Source organism: Drosophila eugracilis, unplaced genomic scaffold (genome assembly GCF_018153835.1).
Source record: "Drosophila eugracilis isolate 14026-0451.02 unplaced genomic scaffold, ASM1815383v1 contig_1765, whole genome shotgun sequence".
Lineage (NCBI taxonomy): Eukaryota > Metazoa > Arthropoda > Insecta > Diptera > Drosophilidae > Drosophila > Drosophila eugracilis.
Genome location: NW_024572605.1, coordinates 5,414,868 through 5,433,970, shown reverse-complemented (window position 1 = coordinate 5,433,970; position 19,103 = coordinate 5,414,868). Strand labels below are relative to the sequence as shown.

The following is a 19,103-nucleotide window of genomic DNA, read 5'->3' as shown; positions in this document are numbered from 1 at the left end:
GGAACAAACAAAATATTGAATATGATTTGCAAACACACATGTGACGCCTGCTGCTGCTGGTTCACTCAATCAATAAAGTCGAGGGGGAGAAAAGGAGTCACCGAGAAGAGATGTAAATAGAACGCCAAGTTGGCTCCTTTCTATTCCAATTTACCCCCGTTATGGAAATCGAAAGCTCCCCCCCTGCAAATCTCCCTCGTGTCGTCTTTTCTACGCATTTTCACTTTGCCACACAATACATTTACATAAAAATGCACTTGATCCGCTTGCCTTCGAATGGTGTTCAGTTCCCATCCACATCTATATATACATCTATAGATATATCTCCATTCAACTGCCAGTGCGATTTATTTACACTTGGTGATGAGTATGTCCCCTTTATCCTCTCGCCATGTTTGGGCTTGTCTTACATGGTGGGAAAGCTAATCGGCTTTGCATGGGGAAATATTTGCGCACTAGCCATGTATTTCCCTAAAATTTGCATTAATTCGGGCCATCTTTATGCCTGAATAGCTTCTATGTGTGGCATCATCATCGAGATATTTTTCAAAATAAAAGTTGAATGTGAAAGCCATAGTTCTTACCTCTTAAAATAATATTCAAAACTAGATTAAAGATGAAATTACATGATTTAAGAGGGTGCAGTTTTTCTTTTTATTTTCTTTAAATCCAAGAATCGCAATGGTTTTATTTCATGCTAAAGTCAGAAAACTGAGCCTGTCACCTTGGTTTATGAACTGTCCCCCTCCCTACCTCATCACTCGACCCCTGATGGACTAATTAATTCCTGGCCCTGCCATCTCAGGTGTAGAGTGGAAGCAGGTCAGTGGTGGAATTACACGCTCCGGATTACACCCTAAGCCGTAGCTTTGAGCTCTCTTAAGTTGGGTCAGTGCTTGCAGCCCTGTCCAGGCTTCATGCGCTCTAATCCTTTTGCATGTCATTATGGCTGAGCTGTTGCCTAATTGCCGGACCGCTGGTTAACTGGGGAGCAGAGGCTTTAATTTGCTGAGGACTTCAGCATCCGGACATCAATAATAAATGGCAGTCGACAAAAGTTGTAAACCTTTTTCGGCACTTATCTGTCACACGTCACACGGCGCCAACATCATTTGTCAATTGTCACAGCTTCTGGTTTAACTCCGAACTGGAACAGAAACGCAGCCCTTATCTTTCCATATCCCTTTCCCGGAGGGAGAGGAGGAGGACCAGGCGGAGATGGGCTTTTCCTAGTTAATTTGCAACCGCCCACAGAGAGGCAGAAAAACAGAAGTTCGGTGTTTGCCAACATTTCGTTTCCCTTGTCACGCTCAATTGTTAAAAATGACAACTAATTAATGTCTGTCCACCCAACCCACTGACCAATGTACCACTCTATGTACGAGTGCCGGCACTTCTTGGCCCAGAAATCGAAATTCTCTATCTATCCTGCCCGGTTACAGCATCCTCGGAGTCAACTCGATTGAGCTTAATTTGAGGTCAACTGGTTCGGAATTTCAGAGTGATTTGTCGGTTTAAAGGTTAATGGGTGGTCGGTCTGTGGGTTTGGTCAGAAGAAAACTTAACTGAAAACTGAAACTAAAACTGGTCGGAAAATCAATCACATTAGCTACGGTTTATTGATGGAAATGTTACAGGAATAGCCTAACAATATTCATGAAATTAAAGTATCTTCAATTTAAAGGTCAGTCATTTGATCTTAGCTGTTTATGATGATGGCATAATTATGAATTCATTCACCCCATGTTCCGAAGAGGAGTCCTCAATCCTTAAGCCAACCTGAAATCCTATTCAAAACAGCGACACAAATGACTTCATTAGCGCGCTATACGCGGAATCCCCTTTGAGGAATCGCTCATCCCTCCTCCCAGGCGGTTGTACTTATTAGTTAATCATGCCCCGCAACCTACAAAGCGATTCCACATCCACTTAGTGGAGATAAGTACCAGAAATGGGTGGCAGATGGATGGATGAAAACTCCCGGACTGCACAAATGCCATCATTAAGTTTAGCCCAAGCCGCTCGCCCTGCAGCGATTTTATTGTTTTTGGCTTTGGCTTAAGCTCTGAGATCCCAGCTTTTAGTTCCCAGCTCCTCCAATCCTCGTTCTCTGGTTCCTGTGCCTAATGATTCGCACTGTGGCTCAGCTTAATGACAGCAAACGGGCAGCAACTTTTCAAACTGCATTGGGTGCATTTACTACTGCCACTCCTAGTCGTCCTCTTCTACTGGCAGACGAACAGGACATGTGTTCGAGCACTTGGACTCGCCTGTTTCCTCCTCCGTTTGGCCGTTGGCCATTCCCCATTCCCATTTTGTGTTTGTGCCTGCCTAATGCTGCAATTTGTAGACCGCTGGGTTTATTACGGCCTGTGGCTGCTGGCGAGGAGAGAGCGACACTTTAACCTCAGGGGTTCTCGCAGCAGGAAGGTCCAACGGCTTGCCAGGGTTAAGAACCCAACTTGCATACAAGTTCTTACAGTTGGCTTCAAAAATATAGTTATAATTATATTTTTTTTCTATAAAATCACGAAACAGTTAAAACTATTATCTTTAGCGTTCCCAGTGGTTACATCTAGTGGAAATCCTTATTTATTACGAGGGTTAAAGTATATGTGATAAATTCAGAAAAACTTCTTACGCCAAGGGTACTATAGTTCTGACCACATCCGTTAAAAATTCCACATGCCATACTTACATAGAGAACTCGAGGCTGCTTTAGGGTTGGCCGGAAACTTTCGGCAGCTGGCAAGTTGGCGACATTTTCGGCTGCCAAAAACTTTGCGAACTTGCGCTATGGCTGAGAGTCCGCAAAGTGCTCGTTCCGCTTTGAGTGGAGTTCATTACGAATGCCGCGTGTTGACTTATGCATAATTACTGTTTCCTCGAGCCCCGGATACCCTCGAATACCGCCGGTTACCCTCCAATAGCCAGCTCCCAGGACCCCACTTGGCACAAGTTTTTTGGGCGCGCTGCACTCTTCCATTGGCGGGAGGCACTGTGCTCCAGTTGGGTCATATGCTCATTTGTGTGCATGACGCACTGACCTGTTTCTAATGCAACAAAAACGTTAAGCGCCTGCCAGCCACTCGCAGTGCAGTCAACCGTGTCCTCTTGGCTCAGAGAACACAGCGTCCACCCCGCTGGTACACCCATACGCCCACGTACTCTGGTACCCCGGCCGTAGCATACTTTTTTGCGCTGTCTGCCGGAGAGTTTATTTTACGCACGCCTTGACCAGACGGAGGCGGCTGCAGCTTTCCACTTTGCACTCGCAGGCAAGTGGAAAAGTCAAGCGGATAAACAAGAGATTAAAATGTCATAAACAATGCTTTTTGCCACTCCAGCTAAGCAACTTAATGAAAGCCGGGGAAATGGGTTTCCTTTGCTGCAGTTTGGAAAGTTTCAACTTCAAGTTTCAACCGAAGAGCGGTGTGAGTATCTCTATCTCTCGAAAATCCCATCGATGCAACCCAATAAATTTCCATTAAACTTTTGATTTGTTTCCATGACTTTTTACGCCCTACAAGACCAGAGAATTCAATTGAAATTGTTTCCAAAACAAGCTACACAAAAAGTTGTTATCAACTATTTGGATACCAGCCAATAAATGAGTCTTATCGCCTACGTGATATTATAAGTACATCCCGCCCCAAATTACATATAATAATATTTTAAGCTTATTATTGTCAAATAGATATGGCCAATTATCTTACCAATTTCTATCTAAAGTTGGGATCACGGAATTGAAATAGATATCTAGAACTATTTGACTTTTCATCGACTTTTACGTTGCTTTTATGTTATTTTACATTCTCCAATGCTGGCTGGTTTATTTACAGATATTGTTCATTACCATTATCTTATTTTCAATGTCATAAATTGTAATGTCTCAGAAATCATTCTGAAAGAGTATCAAACCATCGACTTTTCTTTAATAAAAACTTTTCATTTGTAACACAATTGAAAAAAAACTTTATTTTCGTTGGGCCTGCGAACAGGAGGGTTGCACAAATGACAAACTATCATACAGAGGCATAAATTAGTCTCGCATATTTGCGCCAAACAAGAAACTATAAAACACTTAGATATATTAAAGATTAGATTTACTGCCTATGGGCACTCACACATACACACAATCGTACACACACACGTGTGCGTCTTTTTATAATTCCTTCGATTTACGACATTTAGGGGCTATACTAAATGAAATACTGGATGCCAAGTCGGTGCAAGCAAAACCTCAGACAATTTTCGGCGACAAAAACCAGTGGCACTTTGATGCTGGGCGTCAACTGATCTTTGCCGGCAAAAATTACAGATATGATACAAATTGTGAGTACTAATTTCCCGGTTATGTGTTATATGGTTACGGTATTAAGTATTGAAACGTTTACAAATATATGTAGATAGACTGAAGGAATAGAGGAATGAATATTGAGTGCGTATTGAACAATCAAATAAGGAGTGAATTAATGAAGCTAGCTAGCCGTTTAATCAGCAGCGGCATTGATGGTGATAGTCTTGCCCTTGGGATCGTCGAAGCGGTCCATCGTGTTGATATCCATCATCCAACAGACGCCAAGGAACATGATGACCAACAGTAAGGCGACCACAAACAGTCCCATTAGAATTCCGGGCGTCACGAAGCCTACACAATCCCAGGAGTCACCAAAAGCAAAGTTTGCCTGGTAGCTGTCATCGAATGGAGCCTGCAGTTGCAGGGACTTGAAGCTCAGGGTGTTGTACATGTTATTCACGGCATTGGAGTCGAGGGTGAGGTTTCCGCACGAGTAGGAGAACGTGGTGGGGGCATTTACACCGCTGGAGCGGAAGGTGCTGCCGTCGTAAGCCAAATTGCTCAGGCTAAAGTATCCACCATCATATAGAACGTCAAAGGTGATGTCCTTATCTCCCTTAAGAATAACGGAAAACTGAGTGGCCGAGCTGATTTGGACCGACATTCCGGTTCTCGGAATGGAATTGCCGTTGTAGAGCAAATCGGTGTAGAAGATCTGAAACGTTTTGTTCGACCACATGATACCGCCGGTGGTGGCGGCTGTGTCACGGCGGGTGCGACGCTGCACCACAGGAGAAGTTGAAGGGGTGGCCAGGTATAGATAAGCCACCTTGCAATCGAACTGCTTGCTGATAGCGGCAATGGCGGCATCTGAAAATTATTTTAAACATAGTAACTTAAGTGTGTCAAATTTGCTGTTTTTGGTATTACCCACCATGTGACTCCAGGCTGGACTCTCGGCTCTCTGCAGAATCCTCAAAGCTCACAAAGAGGGCCGTGCCTACGGAGCACTTGGCTGGGGTGGTCAACTTTCCGCTTGCATCGATGGAATTGTGCTCCCGCTTGGCAGCGACCGAACGGAGTGCCTCTGAGGGATTCTCCACGCTGGTGTAGTAAGTCTTGGGACTCACTCCTTGCAGCTGAGCGTAACAGGACTGCGACTGGGAGTTAGAGCACAGGAAGTCTTTGCTGCTCAGCTATTATATTTCATTATTGTAGGAATCGAAAAGTTTCACCGGTTAAGTTATCTTCTATTGACATATGTAAGCAAGCACTTACGCCATTTTCCTCGAAGGCCACAACCATGTGATCTTCCAGCAACGTTGCTAACTGCTTAGCAAACTCCGCCTGGGGGACCGTCTTCAGGGAGGGCTTCGCCGCACTAATATAATGATAATAAGATATTCGAATTTATTACACATTCAACTGGTGAGATCGCATTTGCAATACCCACCTGTTGGCTCCCCACAGAAACACGGGCGTTTGCTCCGCCAAGGCAGCCCCAATGACGCACAACGCAATCAGCGATTTCCACAACATCTCGCTGGATTCGCTTACTTCGAGGGTTTTATAAAAACAAAGGAAAACAAAGAACTCATAAGTTAAGAACCAAGGAGAACACAAGAGGCACTAGAAACCAACCGAAAAGTGAACTGAAACTACAAACGAAAAATGGTGGTGAAAATTTTCGCTTTGCCTTGCACGACGTCGCCTATTCCAGTGAGAAAAAAACCTTATGACGGTCATGTGATGTACACCAGCTGACCGTAGTGTTGTCAAATCGGGTTAAAAATATGAGATTAGAAAAATACTAAAAAATTAATTGCAATGTTTATAGCATGTTATATAAAGTGTTTTGATATTAATATCATACTTACTTTAATAATTACCTTAAATTAATTTGAAATAATCGGTATATACCATAATTCAAACAAGGGTGTGATATTCACTTAGTCGTGACATATACCTTTTCCAATTGGTGGAACCTGAACTCCATAAACCTGGTATTCTTTGATAATTTTATCAAGTCGCGCTGCGGCCACACTATCCTCAATAAAAACAAACTTTTTATGTTATTGTTTTTACTGCGGGAATTATGTATGAAATGTGCCATTTAAGGACCTGAGGAATGCGCCTTCGGCGCCGCTGGCCGCGAAGGATGAGGCGAGCCATAGAAAAATTTCGACTGCAGTCACGCAGGAAGCTGCAGTTACTCATGGGTAAGTTGCTCCACATACCCTTCCTATTACTTAACTAAATTAAGGAATACTCAAATCCAGTAATTGGTGGAATTTGTCTGGTGATTTGGGTAACTGCCAACTATTTATCCGGATCGGAGGAGTTTCAAACCGGCGGTTTTAGCAGCTCCTGCAATGCCATCGACGCTGTTTACACTTGGGTCAATGGATCCGATCCCAGCTTTATTGAGTCCATCCTTCGTTTCGATTCCAAATACGATCCATCGCGGTTCGATGACAAAAATGAGCTCCGGTACTCTTTAAGATCCCTGGAGAAGCACGCCAGCTGGATCAGACATGTCTACATAGTGACCAATGGACAGATTCCCAATTGGTTGGATCTCAGCTACGAAAAGGTTACGGTGGTGCCGCACGAAGTTTTGGCTCCCGACCCCACGCAGCTTCCTACCTTCTCCAGTGCGGCCATCGAAACATTCCTGCACCGCATACCAAAGCTGTCCAAAAGGTTTCTTTACCTCAACGACGATATATTCCTGGGGGCACCGCTGTTCCCAGAGGATCTTTATACAGAGGCTGAAGGAGTACGGGTCTACCAGGCCTGGATGGTGCCAGACTGCGCGTTGGACTGCCCATGGACCTACATAGGCGATGGGGCATGCGATCGGCACTGCAACATCGACGCCTGCCAATTTGATGGAGGAGACTGCAGCGAAACTGGGCCAGCGGATGAAGCCCACGTCTTACCACAAAGCCATGAAGCGCTCGATGTGGAACCTGCCGTTGTTCTAAAAACCACGGTCCACCGCTTCCCTCACATGGGGCTTCAAAAACTTTTTAAACAAAGCTCCGCTAACTTTAAAGATGTGATGCGCCACCGTAATGTGTCCACGCTTAAAGAACTCCGGCGTATTGTGGAGCGCTTTAACAAGGCTAAATTGATGTCATTGAATCCTGAACCAGAGGCGACGAGCTCCGAGCCGTTGACAACCCAACGCCATACACTCCACAAAGAGGACTTCAAATCATCTACTGACATCTATTCACACTCGCTGATTGCCACCAATATGTTGCTAAATCGAGCCTATGGCTTCAAGGCACGCCATGTCCTAGCGCATGTAGGCTTCTTAATAGAAAAGAATATTGTGGAGGCAATGCACAGGCGTTTCCGCCAGCAAGTCCTTAACACTGCCCTACAACGTTTTCGGGCCCCCACGGACTTGCAGTTTGCCTTTGCTTATTATTCCTTCCTCATGAGCGAAACAAAGGTAATGGGTGTGGAGGAGATCTTTGATGAGTTCGACACGGATGGCTCGGCAACCTGGTCGGATCGAGAGGTACGAACCTTTCTCACACGCATCTATCCACCGCCACTCGATTGGTCAGCCATGCGTTACTTCGAGGAAGTGATTCAGAACTGCACTAGAAATCTGGGCTTGCATTTAAAAGTTGATGCTGTTGAACATTCTACGCTGGTGTACGAGCGATATGAAGATTCTAATTTGGTTAGTACCTCTAAGTCATTTAAAAAAAACCTCACTAACACATTACTATTTTTAAATTAGCCCACTATTACCAGGGACTTAGTAGTGCGATGTCCCTTGTTGGCTGAAGCTTTGGCGGCTAACTTTGCTGTCCGACCCAAATATCACTACCATGTCAGCCCTAAGAGAGCCTCGCACAGCAACTTTATGATGCTCACCTCGAATCTCACAGAAGTGGTGGAATCCCTTGATAGATTGCGTCGAAATCCGCGCAAGTTCAACTGCATCAACGACAATCTGGATGCCAATAGAAGCGAGGACAACGAGATGGTGCGCCACCTGCTAGAAGATTTTTACCTATCTTTCTTCCCGCGGCGCAGCAAGTTTGAGCTTCCGCCGCAATTCCGTAATCGTTACGCAACCTGGCGGGACTATCAGCGCTGGAAGCGAAGGAAGCGGGCCGTTCTGGTAGTTGGATATGGAGTGAGTTTGTTACTGGTCATCTGTCTGCTGCGTTTTATGTGCAACCACAAGGCCAAGTTCGTAAGGCGGTGTGTGCAGCGTTTGTAGGATTAAACTTCTAGATGTTTTGTTCTATATTCTACAATGTTGTGATATGTTGTGAACATTTATGTAAATTGGCCATTTCTGCAAGCGATCATAGTCAAATCTAGTTGTAGGCCATGTGTAGGCTATTTTTCTAGTTCTTAAATGCATGTTAGACGCTACTATTAAGATTAGTCATTAAGAGTGAATTCGTAGTGAAATTTTCTAGAATATTCTGCTGCAGTAAAACTGTTTAGGTTGAATTAAATAATATTTAAGTTTCTTGTACTGATCGTCAATAGCTTTTAATTCTAAGCTATGTATGATGGTATGAATTCTCCAAGATGACAAATATCAATTAAAGTGTTACCTTTTCTTAGTTCAAACATATATTTTTGTTTTAAATATGTCAAATAATTTCTATTAAATATGATAATGTCTATCCATGATTTGTCTTACGAATTTCCATATGCTCTTTATTCTAAGGAAAATATACAATTTCTATTGATTTCCGCTGCTCTGGAAATTGCAAACATTCGCATATAGACGTTTTATTAAATTAGTTTTTTTTATGTTTATTGGTTGGCTGCTATCCAAAACTACAGATTGCTGGCAGCACTTAGCATCAGTTCCGGAGTCAGGACTTTGGATTCCGGATTCCCTCGCGCGTCGATGATTACCGCAAAATTTGACCACCCGCTGAGCGGTGGGCGTTGCCAAACAATTCACTGGTGGCTCGCAAACACTAACTACGTCATCACATTTTCGGTCGGTTTTTTACGCTTACGGCCAAGGGCCAGTGGGTGGTTTATAATTACGGACGAGAGCCACCCACTCACCATCCAACTCCCTTGCAGTATAGTTGGAATTATGGTCACAAAAAACCCAGACTCCGCATTTTACGGGCCGGAAGTCGGTGGGCGGAACTGGAGCGAGTCCAGACAGACTGACACGGGTCTCCGTGGTCCCCTTTTTGGGGCGTGGCATAAGCCTGGGCGATAGCTCCCCAATGTCTTGTACATATGATGATGATTTGCTCTTTTTGCGAGCGGAACATCTTCGTTTTTTTATTATTCTGCCTTCATTGGATTTGCCGTTTTATTTTGCCAACTCATGAAAAGCACATGAAGATGGGGAAATAGTGGGTGTAACCTATACGGATGCTGTGGCATAAATTGCGTCCGCCGTTTTTTATACCACTGGACGGAAAATCAGGGGTCAGATTACTATATCGAAGTGGCTCAGCGGGATGTCTGCCATCCCCCTATTGCGACTATCGATGGACAAGAATATCAATTACCCAAAACAGCAGCACGGATCTTATCTGATCCAATCTTTTATCAATTATCTGCACGTGTGTTCTGAGTTCTACGGGCCCCATAAACGTGTCCCTATATACAGGACACGTAGGCCATAGCATTCTGGCCTCGTAACTCATTCTAAATGATCTCTAGTAGGGCCACCCAGATTCTCGGATCCAGACCTGAAATACGTGCACACGCCACAATTTGGTTTATTATGGCTTATGGTGTTCCATAATCTCGATTCTTGGTTTTATGTGGTCTACCACAGAGCGGAAGTGATTGTGGGTTGTCAGAGGATTGTCCTTTGATTAATGCCGGATCGTTATGCCAAATTATGCAAAAGATAAAAACATAAGAATCTCTATGTGTGTGGGATCAGAATGTATCTGTGTGATTTAGAACGAAGGAAGTGTTTATATCCTTTTCGTCGTAGTTAGTATATGGTTGGTTTGTAAAACGTTTTAGTTTTTTATTGAATTTCTTTACCAAACCCCCTATCCGATCTTCAATGAGAACTTCCTTTCTCAATTCCCATCAGATTCAATCGATCGCAACCTATCCAGAACCCACTCCATCACCAAATCCTCAGAAGTGCCGACGCTTTGACCGAATCCCAGACATTTGGACACCCGTTTCTAATATTTTCCACCGAAACGTTTAGCTTTCTTGGGAAAGGGGTTAGATGGGTGTAATATATTTATATTTAATTGGCTGGTACACACGAAATCGTTGGACAAAATTTTGACAAACGGCTTCCTTCGTGACCAGAAAGTAGCCGCAAAAAGTCTTTTGAAAATTGATCAATTCAAATATGCATTCTAATAATATTTTCAAAATGCATTATTCCACTTATTCTTTATTGCATTATTCATGCGGTCGGCACTTTGATTTGTTGGTCACTGCATATAGTAATAATCATTATCAAATTGTTTGAATAACTCCCGCCCCCAAAAGAAGAGGGTGAGAACAGGGGGGGCGTGACTGCAACGACATATATGAAAATGCAGTATAAATAAAGAATTAAGTCATTAAATCGTTCTTTGCGGCAATTTACATTCATTATTATTACGAGCTCACCGATACGTGCCCATAAGCCATGGGAATTGGAATACGGACGGACGGCGATGGGCATCGGCGGACAGAAAACGGCGACACTGCCCCATGGAGAGGGGCTTTGGTGAGAGTGAAGGAGGAGGTAGATGGGGCGACAGCAAGAACGGCCGCCGCTTGCATGCTTTATGTTTCGGTTTTGGAAATTAATAAAATCATAAAATGGTAATTAATTAATTCACCAAACAAAACGAAAACCAATGAGAGTGCAGTAGTAGGTGCAGGGGATCGTACTCTAAAATACCCTAGAAATTATGAAAATAAATCTATAAATCTTTGAAGACTATCTGATATGAAAGGTTGGATAGATGTATTTTCTTATTCTAACAAAAAATGGTTTATTGGACCAATCGTTCTAATATACCCCACCTGCTACCGATTCGATCTGACTCGTTCCCAAAAGCCAACAACCAAATGCATTGCCGCCGGTAGCTGCCGCCTGTCCACCCTGACGGATCGTCATCGCTGTCCACTGATTAGGGATTCAGGTGCGTGAATGCATTTTCGTTTTGATTTTTTTGTTGATTCTCTCTTCGGCGGAATTTCAACTGGCGGAGTAGCTGTGGGTGCCCGACCGTCCGTCTTTCGGGGGACTGACAGATCGCATGGCAATGCCAGTAGTACCCCCTCCACACCCTGGATACCTGTACCCCCGAAAGTACCACCCCCTTTGCTTACAAGCCGTTTACATTGCTGATTGCCGCTGATTGTTGATGAGTGGCAGCCAATTCATGGGCAGTTAATTCATGGAGATATTCCCGCTGTCTTGGGCCGTTGACAAGTGCACTTTAATGAGTCGTCCTCGGTGCCTTTGAAGGCCTGTAAAGTCCGTTGATCGCCATGGCAACAAACTTGCCGCCAAACCAAGCGAAGCCCGGAGAACTCCTCTCCGCCACATGTGTGTTTTTTAAAAGTGGGCGTGTCCACGGCCTTATGACAAATTATGACAGCGCGCATTTCTGTCTTGATTTATGAGCGTCCGTTTAGAGCCCTGCATTCAACTATGACCCCCTTTTGCTGCTAACAGGATCCGGATTTGAATCTCTACCCTCGCCAACGGCCGCAAACTTCCTACCATTTTTTTAATGATTTTAAAGTGATTTTTAACGCGCTGCCTTTAGGTTGCTCTGGGCGACACAAATCCGCACGTAATTAATGGCAATATAATTTACAACAAAGGCAAAATGTACTATACATGATGGAACTACATAGAAGCAATCAGCGGTGGCTGATGATATTCCTAATGTCGACATGGCGGTTTGGTTGTCACGAATTGCGAATGCACTACAGAAATAAAGGATAAGCAAGTATATTAATATTATATTTCATTTATGAATTACTAAATGGTAGTAAAACAACCTCATTAAACATAGGAGTTACTCTTCTACTTTAGCATCTTTTTATTCGTATATCCCATATCCATAACATCCTTACTTCTTTGTAGCTCATTTCCTGAACCACCATAGCCGAACCTCGATCCTGCCGCACTTTGTTCATTTGCCGCAAAGCCAGCTTCCATCTCTCGACTTTCAGCTTCCGAATTTAGATTCCAAAAGAACATCGCTCCGCAATCCCGCAGCCGGCAGCAAATTGCCTGCAAAGTGTTACAATAATAAAAACCCATGCTTGGAGGCGTGTCCCAACATAAAGCTGCGAGGACGAAACACGAGGGTGATACCGTATAGGGCCTGTTCCCAGTTCGATTCCCATATCCTGGGGTGGTTTTTTTTTGCCCTTTCAGTTTAGTACAATTAGGCAGTTGAGAGGCGGAGAGGGGCGAACAGGGGAGTTACAACAAACAAAAGTCAGGAGGCAGCCAATAAGTCGCTAATGCAATTAAAAACTCACACACAATGGCAGGGAGATTCCCGCTTGCTAATAAGTCATGAGGCAAAGGGAAGAGAGTCCTGCATTCAGGATTCCAGTCTGGCAAAGAGGCGTGACACGTGAGACACCTGGAGTGATTGCTTGTCATCTCTCTCGCTCTTTTTCTCACAGGACATTAGGGTATCCTTTCTCTGACTCTCATTTCGTGACAATTTGGTGCGTTAAATTACAAAAATTAGTCACAGATAAATCGACCCGAACTCGAACTGCAACGCTCGATTTTCGACACTCCAAACGGCCACTTTGGGCCGTGCTTAATCGCACAAATTGGCAGTTTAATTGTTCCAATTGACATCGAGGCGAGATTTGTGCCCGGGGTCCCTTAAGTGGCTCCTGGAGGCATTCGACTTCCGCTTCTTAGCTGGGCGTGTTTTTACGCCAGGACGATTTATGTCCTTTCATGTGGTCAGTTGCACAAAGGATATATTACCAATACTAGGTTCTCAGTGTGTCTCATGACAACATCAATCTAAGTCACCCGGCATAACCAATTTTAAGTTCAATATTTTAAGAAATTTCTTTTGGAAGTCTTAAGACTTTTAACAAGAATACACTTAGATTTGAATTTGATTTTTTGTTCGTTTATTTACAAAAAGAAAACTCCGTTTGCAGCTGAACTGCCTCATTAGGTATTTACACTCGCATGTCTTGGCAGCCCAACTCTATCAATAGATACTTCTGGCAAGGGAGAGAGGTGTGGATACGCCCAAACCTACCCCCACTCCCAGTCCCACAGTTCCACCTGCTGGCGGCGGGGCATTTGTAGCTCCACTGAACTTCTCAAACCCTCCGATCGCCTCTGCCGAGAGCTTCTTGCGCAGATCCGGCTTCGGTCCACTGAGGCACATCTTCTCCAGCTGCTGGTGCTGGGATCGTACGGCAAAACGGTTAACATGCACTGGGATGGGCACCACGATCTTGGTGCCACTGGTGCTGCCATTCCTACCCAAGCCATGCGACGTAAGTCCAGCCTTGACCCTTTTCCACTTGGCTCGTCGATTTTGGAACCAGATTTTCACCTATTGGGTAAGATTTATTATTAACTTAGGTTTTCCTTTCATTAATTATTTTAACTAACTCACCTGAACTTCGCTTAATTTCAGACTGGTGGCTATTTGACTACGCTCCGTGAGGCTAAGATACTTCTTGGCATGGAACTCCCGCTCGAGTTCCAGCAACTGCTCCGATGTAAAGGCTGTACGCCGGCGACGGGACTTGGAGCTGGAACTAGAACCGTTACCCTGCGAGTCCTTGCCACCCAAACCGCCACCCTCATGCCGAGAATGTGCTCCTTCGTCATCACTGCAATCCTCACTATCCGAATTGGTATATGCTGGAAGAGGTATGAAGGATGCATTAATATTTAACTTAACTTTTATTAAATGTACAGAATATTTTCATAGAGTAATGAAGTTTATAACAAGTTAATCCCTGAGATACCCAATATCATCTGTTTAGTTTGTCTCTTCACTTCAGAGTCAATCTAGCACATTGCGTTAAATAATGTTGCCTCGGTCCAGCCCACATCCTGACTGATTCTCCTCGGGCTCAAGACACTCTCTTCAAGATGTCCATTAATGGGCCCCTAACGAGTTCGGACTTCTGGCGCAAATGGCCCGTGCCATAACTTGTGGCAAACATATTTATTTATAACTGGATACATGTGTCTGAAGGCTTGCCCCCTTCCCAGAAGAGATGGGAAGTCATCACGAATACTCGAAACTTAATCTGTTTGTTTTGGATGGACACAAGTTGAGCGTGAAAGCTAAATGCTCCATTCGAGGAGGGTGACACTCCACAGCAAGATGTACAACCTTTCCCCCTCCAGATCCTGTTAGTTTTAAGTACACGGTTAAGCGGTTTTTTAACACTTACACGCTTCAAAAGTGCCCGCTGTCACTGATTTATCTGCGTGTTTGATCCCCTCAGTTTTCCTGACAGCACCCACAAAGGCATATAACCACCCCCATGTAACTCCCTTAACCTGAATACACACCCCCACTTGATCCAGTTATGAATATATTAGTCGGGAATTTGTTGCGCTCTTTATAGCTTCGCTGGCAAATTGATTATGGCACGGCTGATGGCTCTGTTTTCAGACACTTTGCCCAGCAGCGGGAGGCTTCGGATGATTATGGTGATGTCGTGAGGTGGCGGCTGGGAGTGGTACATTTCCACTTCCATTTTCATTTCGTTTGAATGACCAAACTAAATCGTTATGATTGTCAAAACGTCAGCACTCCAGTCTCTCTTCTATTGTGGTCGAGTCTCGGGGTCTGGATCCCAAAGTCGGAGTTATGAAAACTTTTCACAGCTTTGATTGACACCAAACATTGGGTCTTAATGCATTCTATGCTAATTTTGATTATGACGTGGCAGCTTCAATTTTAATTACCGTGACAACATCACTCGACAAAATGAGTAACCGCAAAACTGGACAGGGTTTCCAAAAAGGGGAAGGGTTTGAGATTTGATATTACAAGAAGTAATTCTCTTGAGATGTTTTTAAAGGTTTTCATATAGCGGCTAAATCCTTAATAGGTTGAGTTAAGTTTTGTTAAATTTAATATATTTAAAAGGCGATTTAAAGCCGATTTTTAAATATTTTTGTGTTGATGATTTTATAATACAATATCAATAAAAGAATCAAAGTTAAATAAGTCCTTTCTTTATATAAAGATAACTTTCTTCATTTGCAACATTTGTTAATTAACTTCGGAGATCAGTGATTAATGTTTTTAGTATTATAGCAATAAAGCTTTATATATCCTTAAAATACATAAGTTATTCCAGAAGAATCTTCCAAAAATACAAGCTAGATATTTTACTTACAATTTCCACAACTTTTAAGAAGATCATATTTGGGTATCTGATATTACGTAGTTGACCTTTCATCATATTTTATAAAACCTATGCTTATGAAATCATCTAATCTGATTTTGAATCTCTTTTTCTTAATTAAAATCGAATACTTTTTTAAAAATAGTACTTGAATGCTTAGATGAAGATCTTTAAAAAATGTGTAGCGACATAAAGGAAACTATCTATCAAATTCCCGCAAGAAAATCAAAAGCATCCCAAATGTTATTCATTTTCTTGTACTCACCTCCATTGCGGCTCTTGTCCATCTCTCCGTTATAGTTCCTGGGGGACATGGTCAGGCTAATGTCACTGCAGGAGTCACCGCTGCACTCAAAGTCCTCGTCCATGCCCACATCCAGTGTCGGCTCCGCAGGACTATGGCTTCCTGACTTTGCTGGCGACGAGTGAGCCTGCGGAGGTGATGGCTCCTGGAGCTGTACCAAGCCGGGATTTGATTGATCCTCGTGGATCCTGCCGGCGGCGGCCATATGCTGCAGTCGAGCATGGACACTTAGGCTATGGACGTAATCCTGGTTCATGAGCTCAGCCAATCGCCGGTAGCTCAGATCTGTGGGCGCAACTCCGGCGGCGGCGGGATTGAAAGGCAGGAAACGCGTATCAAGCGGATGCGGTAAGGTGGGTGGAAGCTGCTTATCTAAGGCATGTGGTGGTGGCGGCGGCGGTTGTTGAGGCTGTTGTTGCTGTGAAGCCGGATGACTAGCTGGATTGGATGGCAGGTAACAACCGCCGGCAATTAAATGCGTTAATCTCTCGTGGTTTTGGGCGAAATAGCCATGCAGCCAGGGATTGTACAGCGGGAACTGGGTGAGACCCAAGGCGGAACTGGCCACCATGGCCCGGGCACTCAATTCCTGCTCCTGTTCTGGCTCCTGCTCCTGATCCCGTTCTTCTGGCGGTGATGGTGGTGCGGTATTGGCAGGTGTTTGGTTGGCAATCAGACTCTCAATCGAGAAGGGCTTGGGAAATGGCTTGCTAACCAGCCTGGTTGTAGAAGAATCCATGTTGCCAATCTCTCCATTCTGCAGCAGGGCCGGACGTTCCATTGTGCCCTCTCAAAAAGTCACTTTTCCGAATATTTAATGCTATTTTTCTAATTTTTGTTTGTTTGTTTTCCGGACCAGACACGACGCAGTGAACCGTTCAGAGATCTGCGAGCAACTGACAAACTGCAGCAGACATCACGTACGCGTACGGCACCCAAGTCAAAATTCAGAGACCGCTGAGCAACCACCACAAATGTGCTGTGGCTCCTCCTACTTTTCAATATGGCGCATGACAAACTGCTGGTGTCTCTGTCTGGCGGGGCAATACCATTGGCTGGCGGCTAATTGCCGGGTGGTGCGGACAGCGAACCAGTTTCCGGCAATGGAGCTACCCCACCACCTACACCCACCCATCCCGGCCACGCTGCACCACTTTTCCCGCTCCGTAATTGCGTTCTGCTCGAATCGCTCGGTAATCAGACATCGCCGGACTGCTGAAGAGAACGCCCTGCCATTAATGCGCCGTCATCGTTAGCTTCTTGCCGGAATAGAGGGGCACTCTGGAGGCCGGAGGATGGGGTTCTCGCGAGGCATATTAGTGACCAATTTAAATTCAAACATCAGTTTGCCAGTGGGTGTGACTGTCGGGCATCATTAGCAGACACTCTAGTGTGTGCTCACCGATTTGTATCTGCAATTTAGTTACATATCTGCGGTAAATATATCTCTGAATGAGATACTCCCATTTGGGTGCATCTATTTGGAGCCGAAGATAATCAGGTAGGCTTACTGATGGTTGGGTTTTCAATATCAGGTTTATAGTCAATATAAATAAATATTTGAAAGTAACAATCAATTCTGAAAAATTGATATTAGTTCACAGGATGTTTTGACTTTGTTGGTCTGTATATCCCATTGGATAGAATATATATCATTGTTTAACTATAAGTAAGCATACCTACTAAATGTTTTCAGTAATTGAGAAAAAGCTTTGATATATCTAAATAAATATAGGAAACATCTTATTCATTCGTTACTTCAACTTTCACATAAAATACCGATGACTCTATTATTTTACTACATCCGCTGTAGGCATATTCATATCCGTCCCCAAAAGTCCCCATAAGCCTCCATAATTGAAATGCCTATCGTTTTTCACACAGCAGGTGGCAATACTAATTTGCATGTGTATGGCTTAATTGATCGTAATTGACCAAATTTTTGGCCATAAAAGAAGAAGTGTCTATTGATCGGAACACAAATTGGCATTTGTCACGTTTGAGTGTTTGAAATCTTTTACGAGCATCGAACATTGCAAACATTTTAACCAATTCGGCGACGGCATAAATTACAATATAATTATGCGGCTCGTTGATAATTTTGGTTTTCTGATTATGATGAAAGCCTTCGGGTTTTCCTTAGTATTTTGGCAGTTTGTCAAGGATGGGCGGGGATGAACACTCATAGACGGGCAAATATTTCTGATGGGCTGATTCTCTTTTGGCAGCGGAAAACGGGCAAATTAACGAAATGCAACGAAGCGTTGAATGCGCTCAAATAAATCAGAGCGCTGTTGACACCCAGTCTTATTCCCATTCCCATTCCGATTCCCATTCCCAGTCCCCAATCTGCAATCTCATATCCCATTTGCAGTCAGCAGAAAGGAAAAGATACAGATACTATCGTATTTGCACTCTCTTTAAATTTTGACTTTGTTGACTTCGCGCAGACGGAGAACCATTCGAAATTATTTACTGACAAATTGTTGTGCATTATTGAAATAGTTGTGACAAAGAAATGCGCACACAGAACAAAACGAAAATAATTAAAGCTTTATCGAGACGTATAATGAGATACAAAAGTATCTGCAACTAAGTACCACGAATTGCTCGCTGTCTGCGGTCTCTAAATTATATCGTTCGACTAATGAAAATTAAAATTTCATGGCATTCGACGACGGGATGTGAAGGCGAACATGTGTTCCCGTGACCGCAGAACACGGAGCTATAACCCTTCTATATGTATATAGCTGTCAGATGTTTACCCAACACTGGCCACGCCCCCACTCAATTTGCTTCCTTACTTCGGATCCGACGGTTGGCTACTGATACTCTAGTACGTAATTGTGTCATTTTACCCCCTCCGTATCCCATATCCTTCTACCTGTAATTAAGGACCTCTGGCTTATGCCAAATTGTTTACACAATTTAATTGGAATATTGATGGCAAATTACAGTTGTCGATGCTCGTTTGTGTGCAAGCATGGTTTATTCAGTAATTAACGGGTTCCTCGATTGCATGACCACTCATCGAATATTCAATAGATAGGTTAATGGGTATGCATGGGAATTAGTTATATAGACTGCCATCAGGAAAACATTCACGCTGATTAATAAAGTTTTTATGATGGG

At 43.7% G+C, this 19,103-nt stretch overlaps 3 protein-coding genes across 3 annotated transcripts; 1 reads left to right on the top strand and 2 right to left on the bottom strand.

The window, feature by feature from the left end:
* Positions 1–3,951: 3,951 nt before the first annotated feature.
* LOC108104608 (V-type proton ATPase subunit S1) lies at positions 3,952–6,060 on the bottom strand. The gene is made up of 5 exons (XM_017210782.2): positions 5,942–6,060; positions 5,754–5,856; positions 5,579–5,681; positions 5,235–5,496; positions 3,952–5,170 (listed from the first exon to the last, which is right to left on the bottom strand). Exons 2-5 carry the CDS (start codon positions 5,837–5,839, stop codon positions 4,494–4,496), a joined length of 1,128 nt encoding a protein of 375 aa, XP_017066271.1. The 5' UTR covers positions 5,840–5,856; positions 5,942–6,060; the 3' UTR covers positions 3,952–4,493.
* Positions 6,061–6,344: 284 nt separating this feature from the next.
* LOC108104612 (N-acetylglucosamine-1-phosphotransferase subunits alpha/beta) lies at positions 6,345–8,913 on the top strand. The gene is made up of 3 exons (XM_017210787.2): positions 6,345–6,519; positions 6,580–8,000; positions 8,061–8,913. The coding sequence occupies exons 1-3, from the start codon at positions 6,429–6,431 to the stop codon at positions 8,547–8,549; spliced, it is 2,001 nt and encodes a 666-aa protein (XP_017066276.1). The 5' UTR covers positions 6,345–6,428; the 3' UTR covers positions 8,550–8,913.
* Positions 8,914–13,398: 4,485 nt separating this feature from the next.
* On the bottom strand, positions 13,399–16,846 carry LOC108104453 (homeobox protein unplugged). Its single transcript, XM_017210517.1, has 3 exons — positions 15,933–16,846; positions 13,909–14,159; positions 13,399–13,845 (listed from the first exon to the last, which is right to left on the bottom strand). Exons 1-3 carry the CDS (start codon positions 16,750–16,752, stop codon positions 13,492–13,494), a joined length of 1,425 nt encoding a protein of 474 aa, XP_017066006.1. The 5' UTR covers positions 16,753–16,846; the 3' UTR covers positions 13,399–13,491.
* Between the last annotated feature and the right edge of the window lie 2,257 nt (positions 16,847–19,103).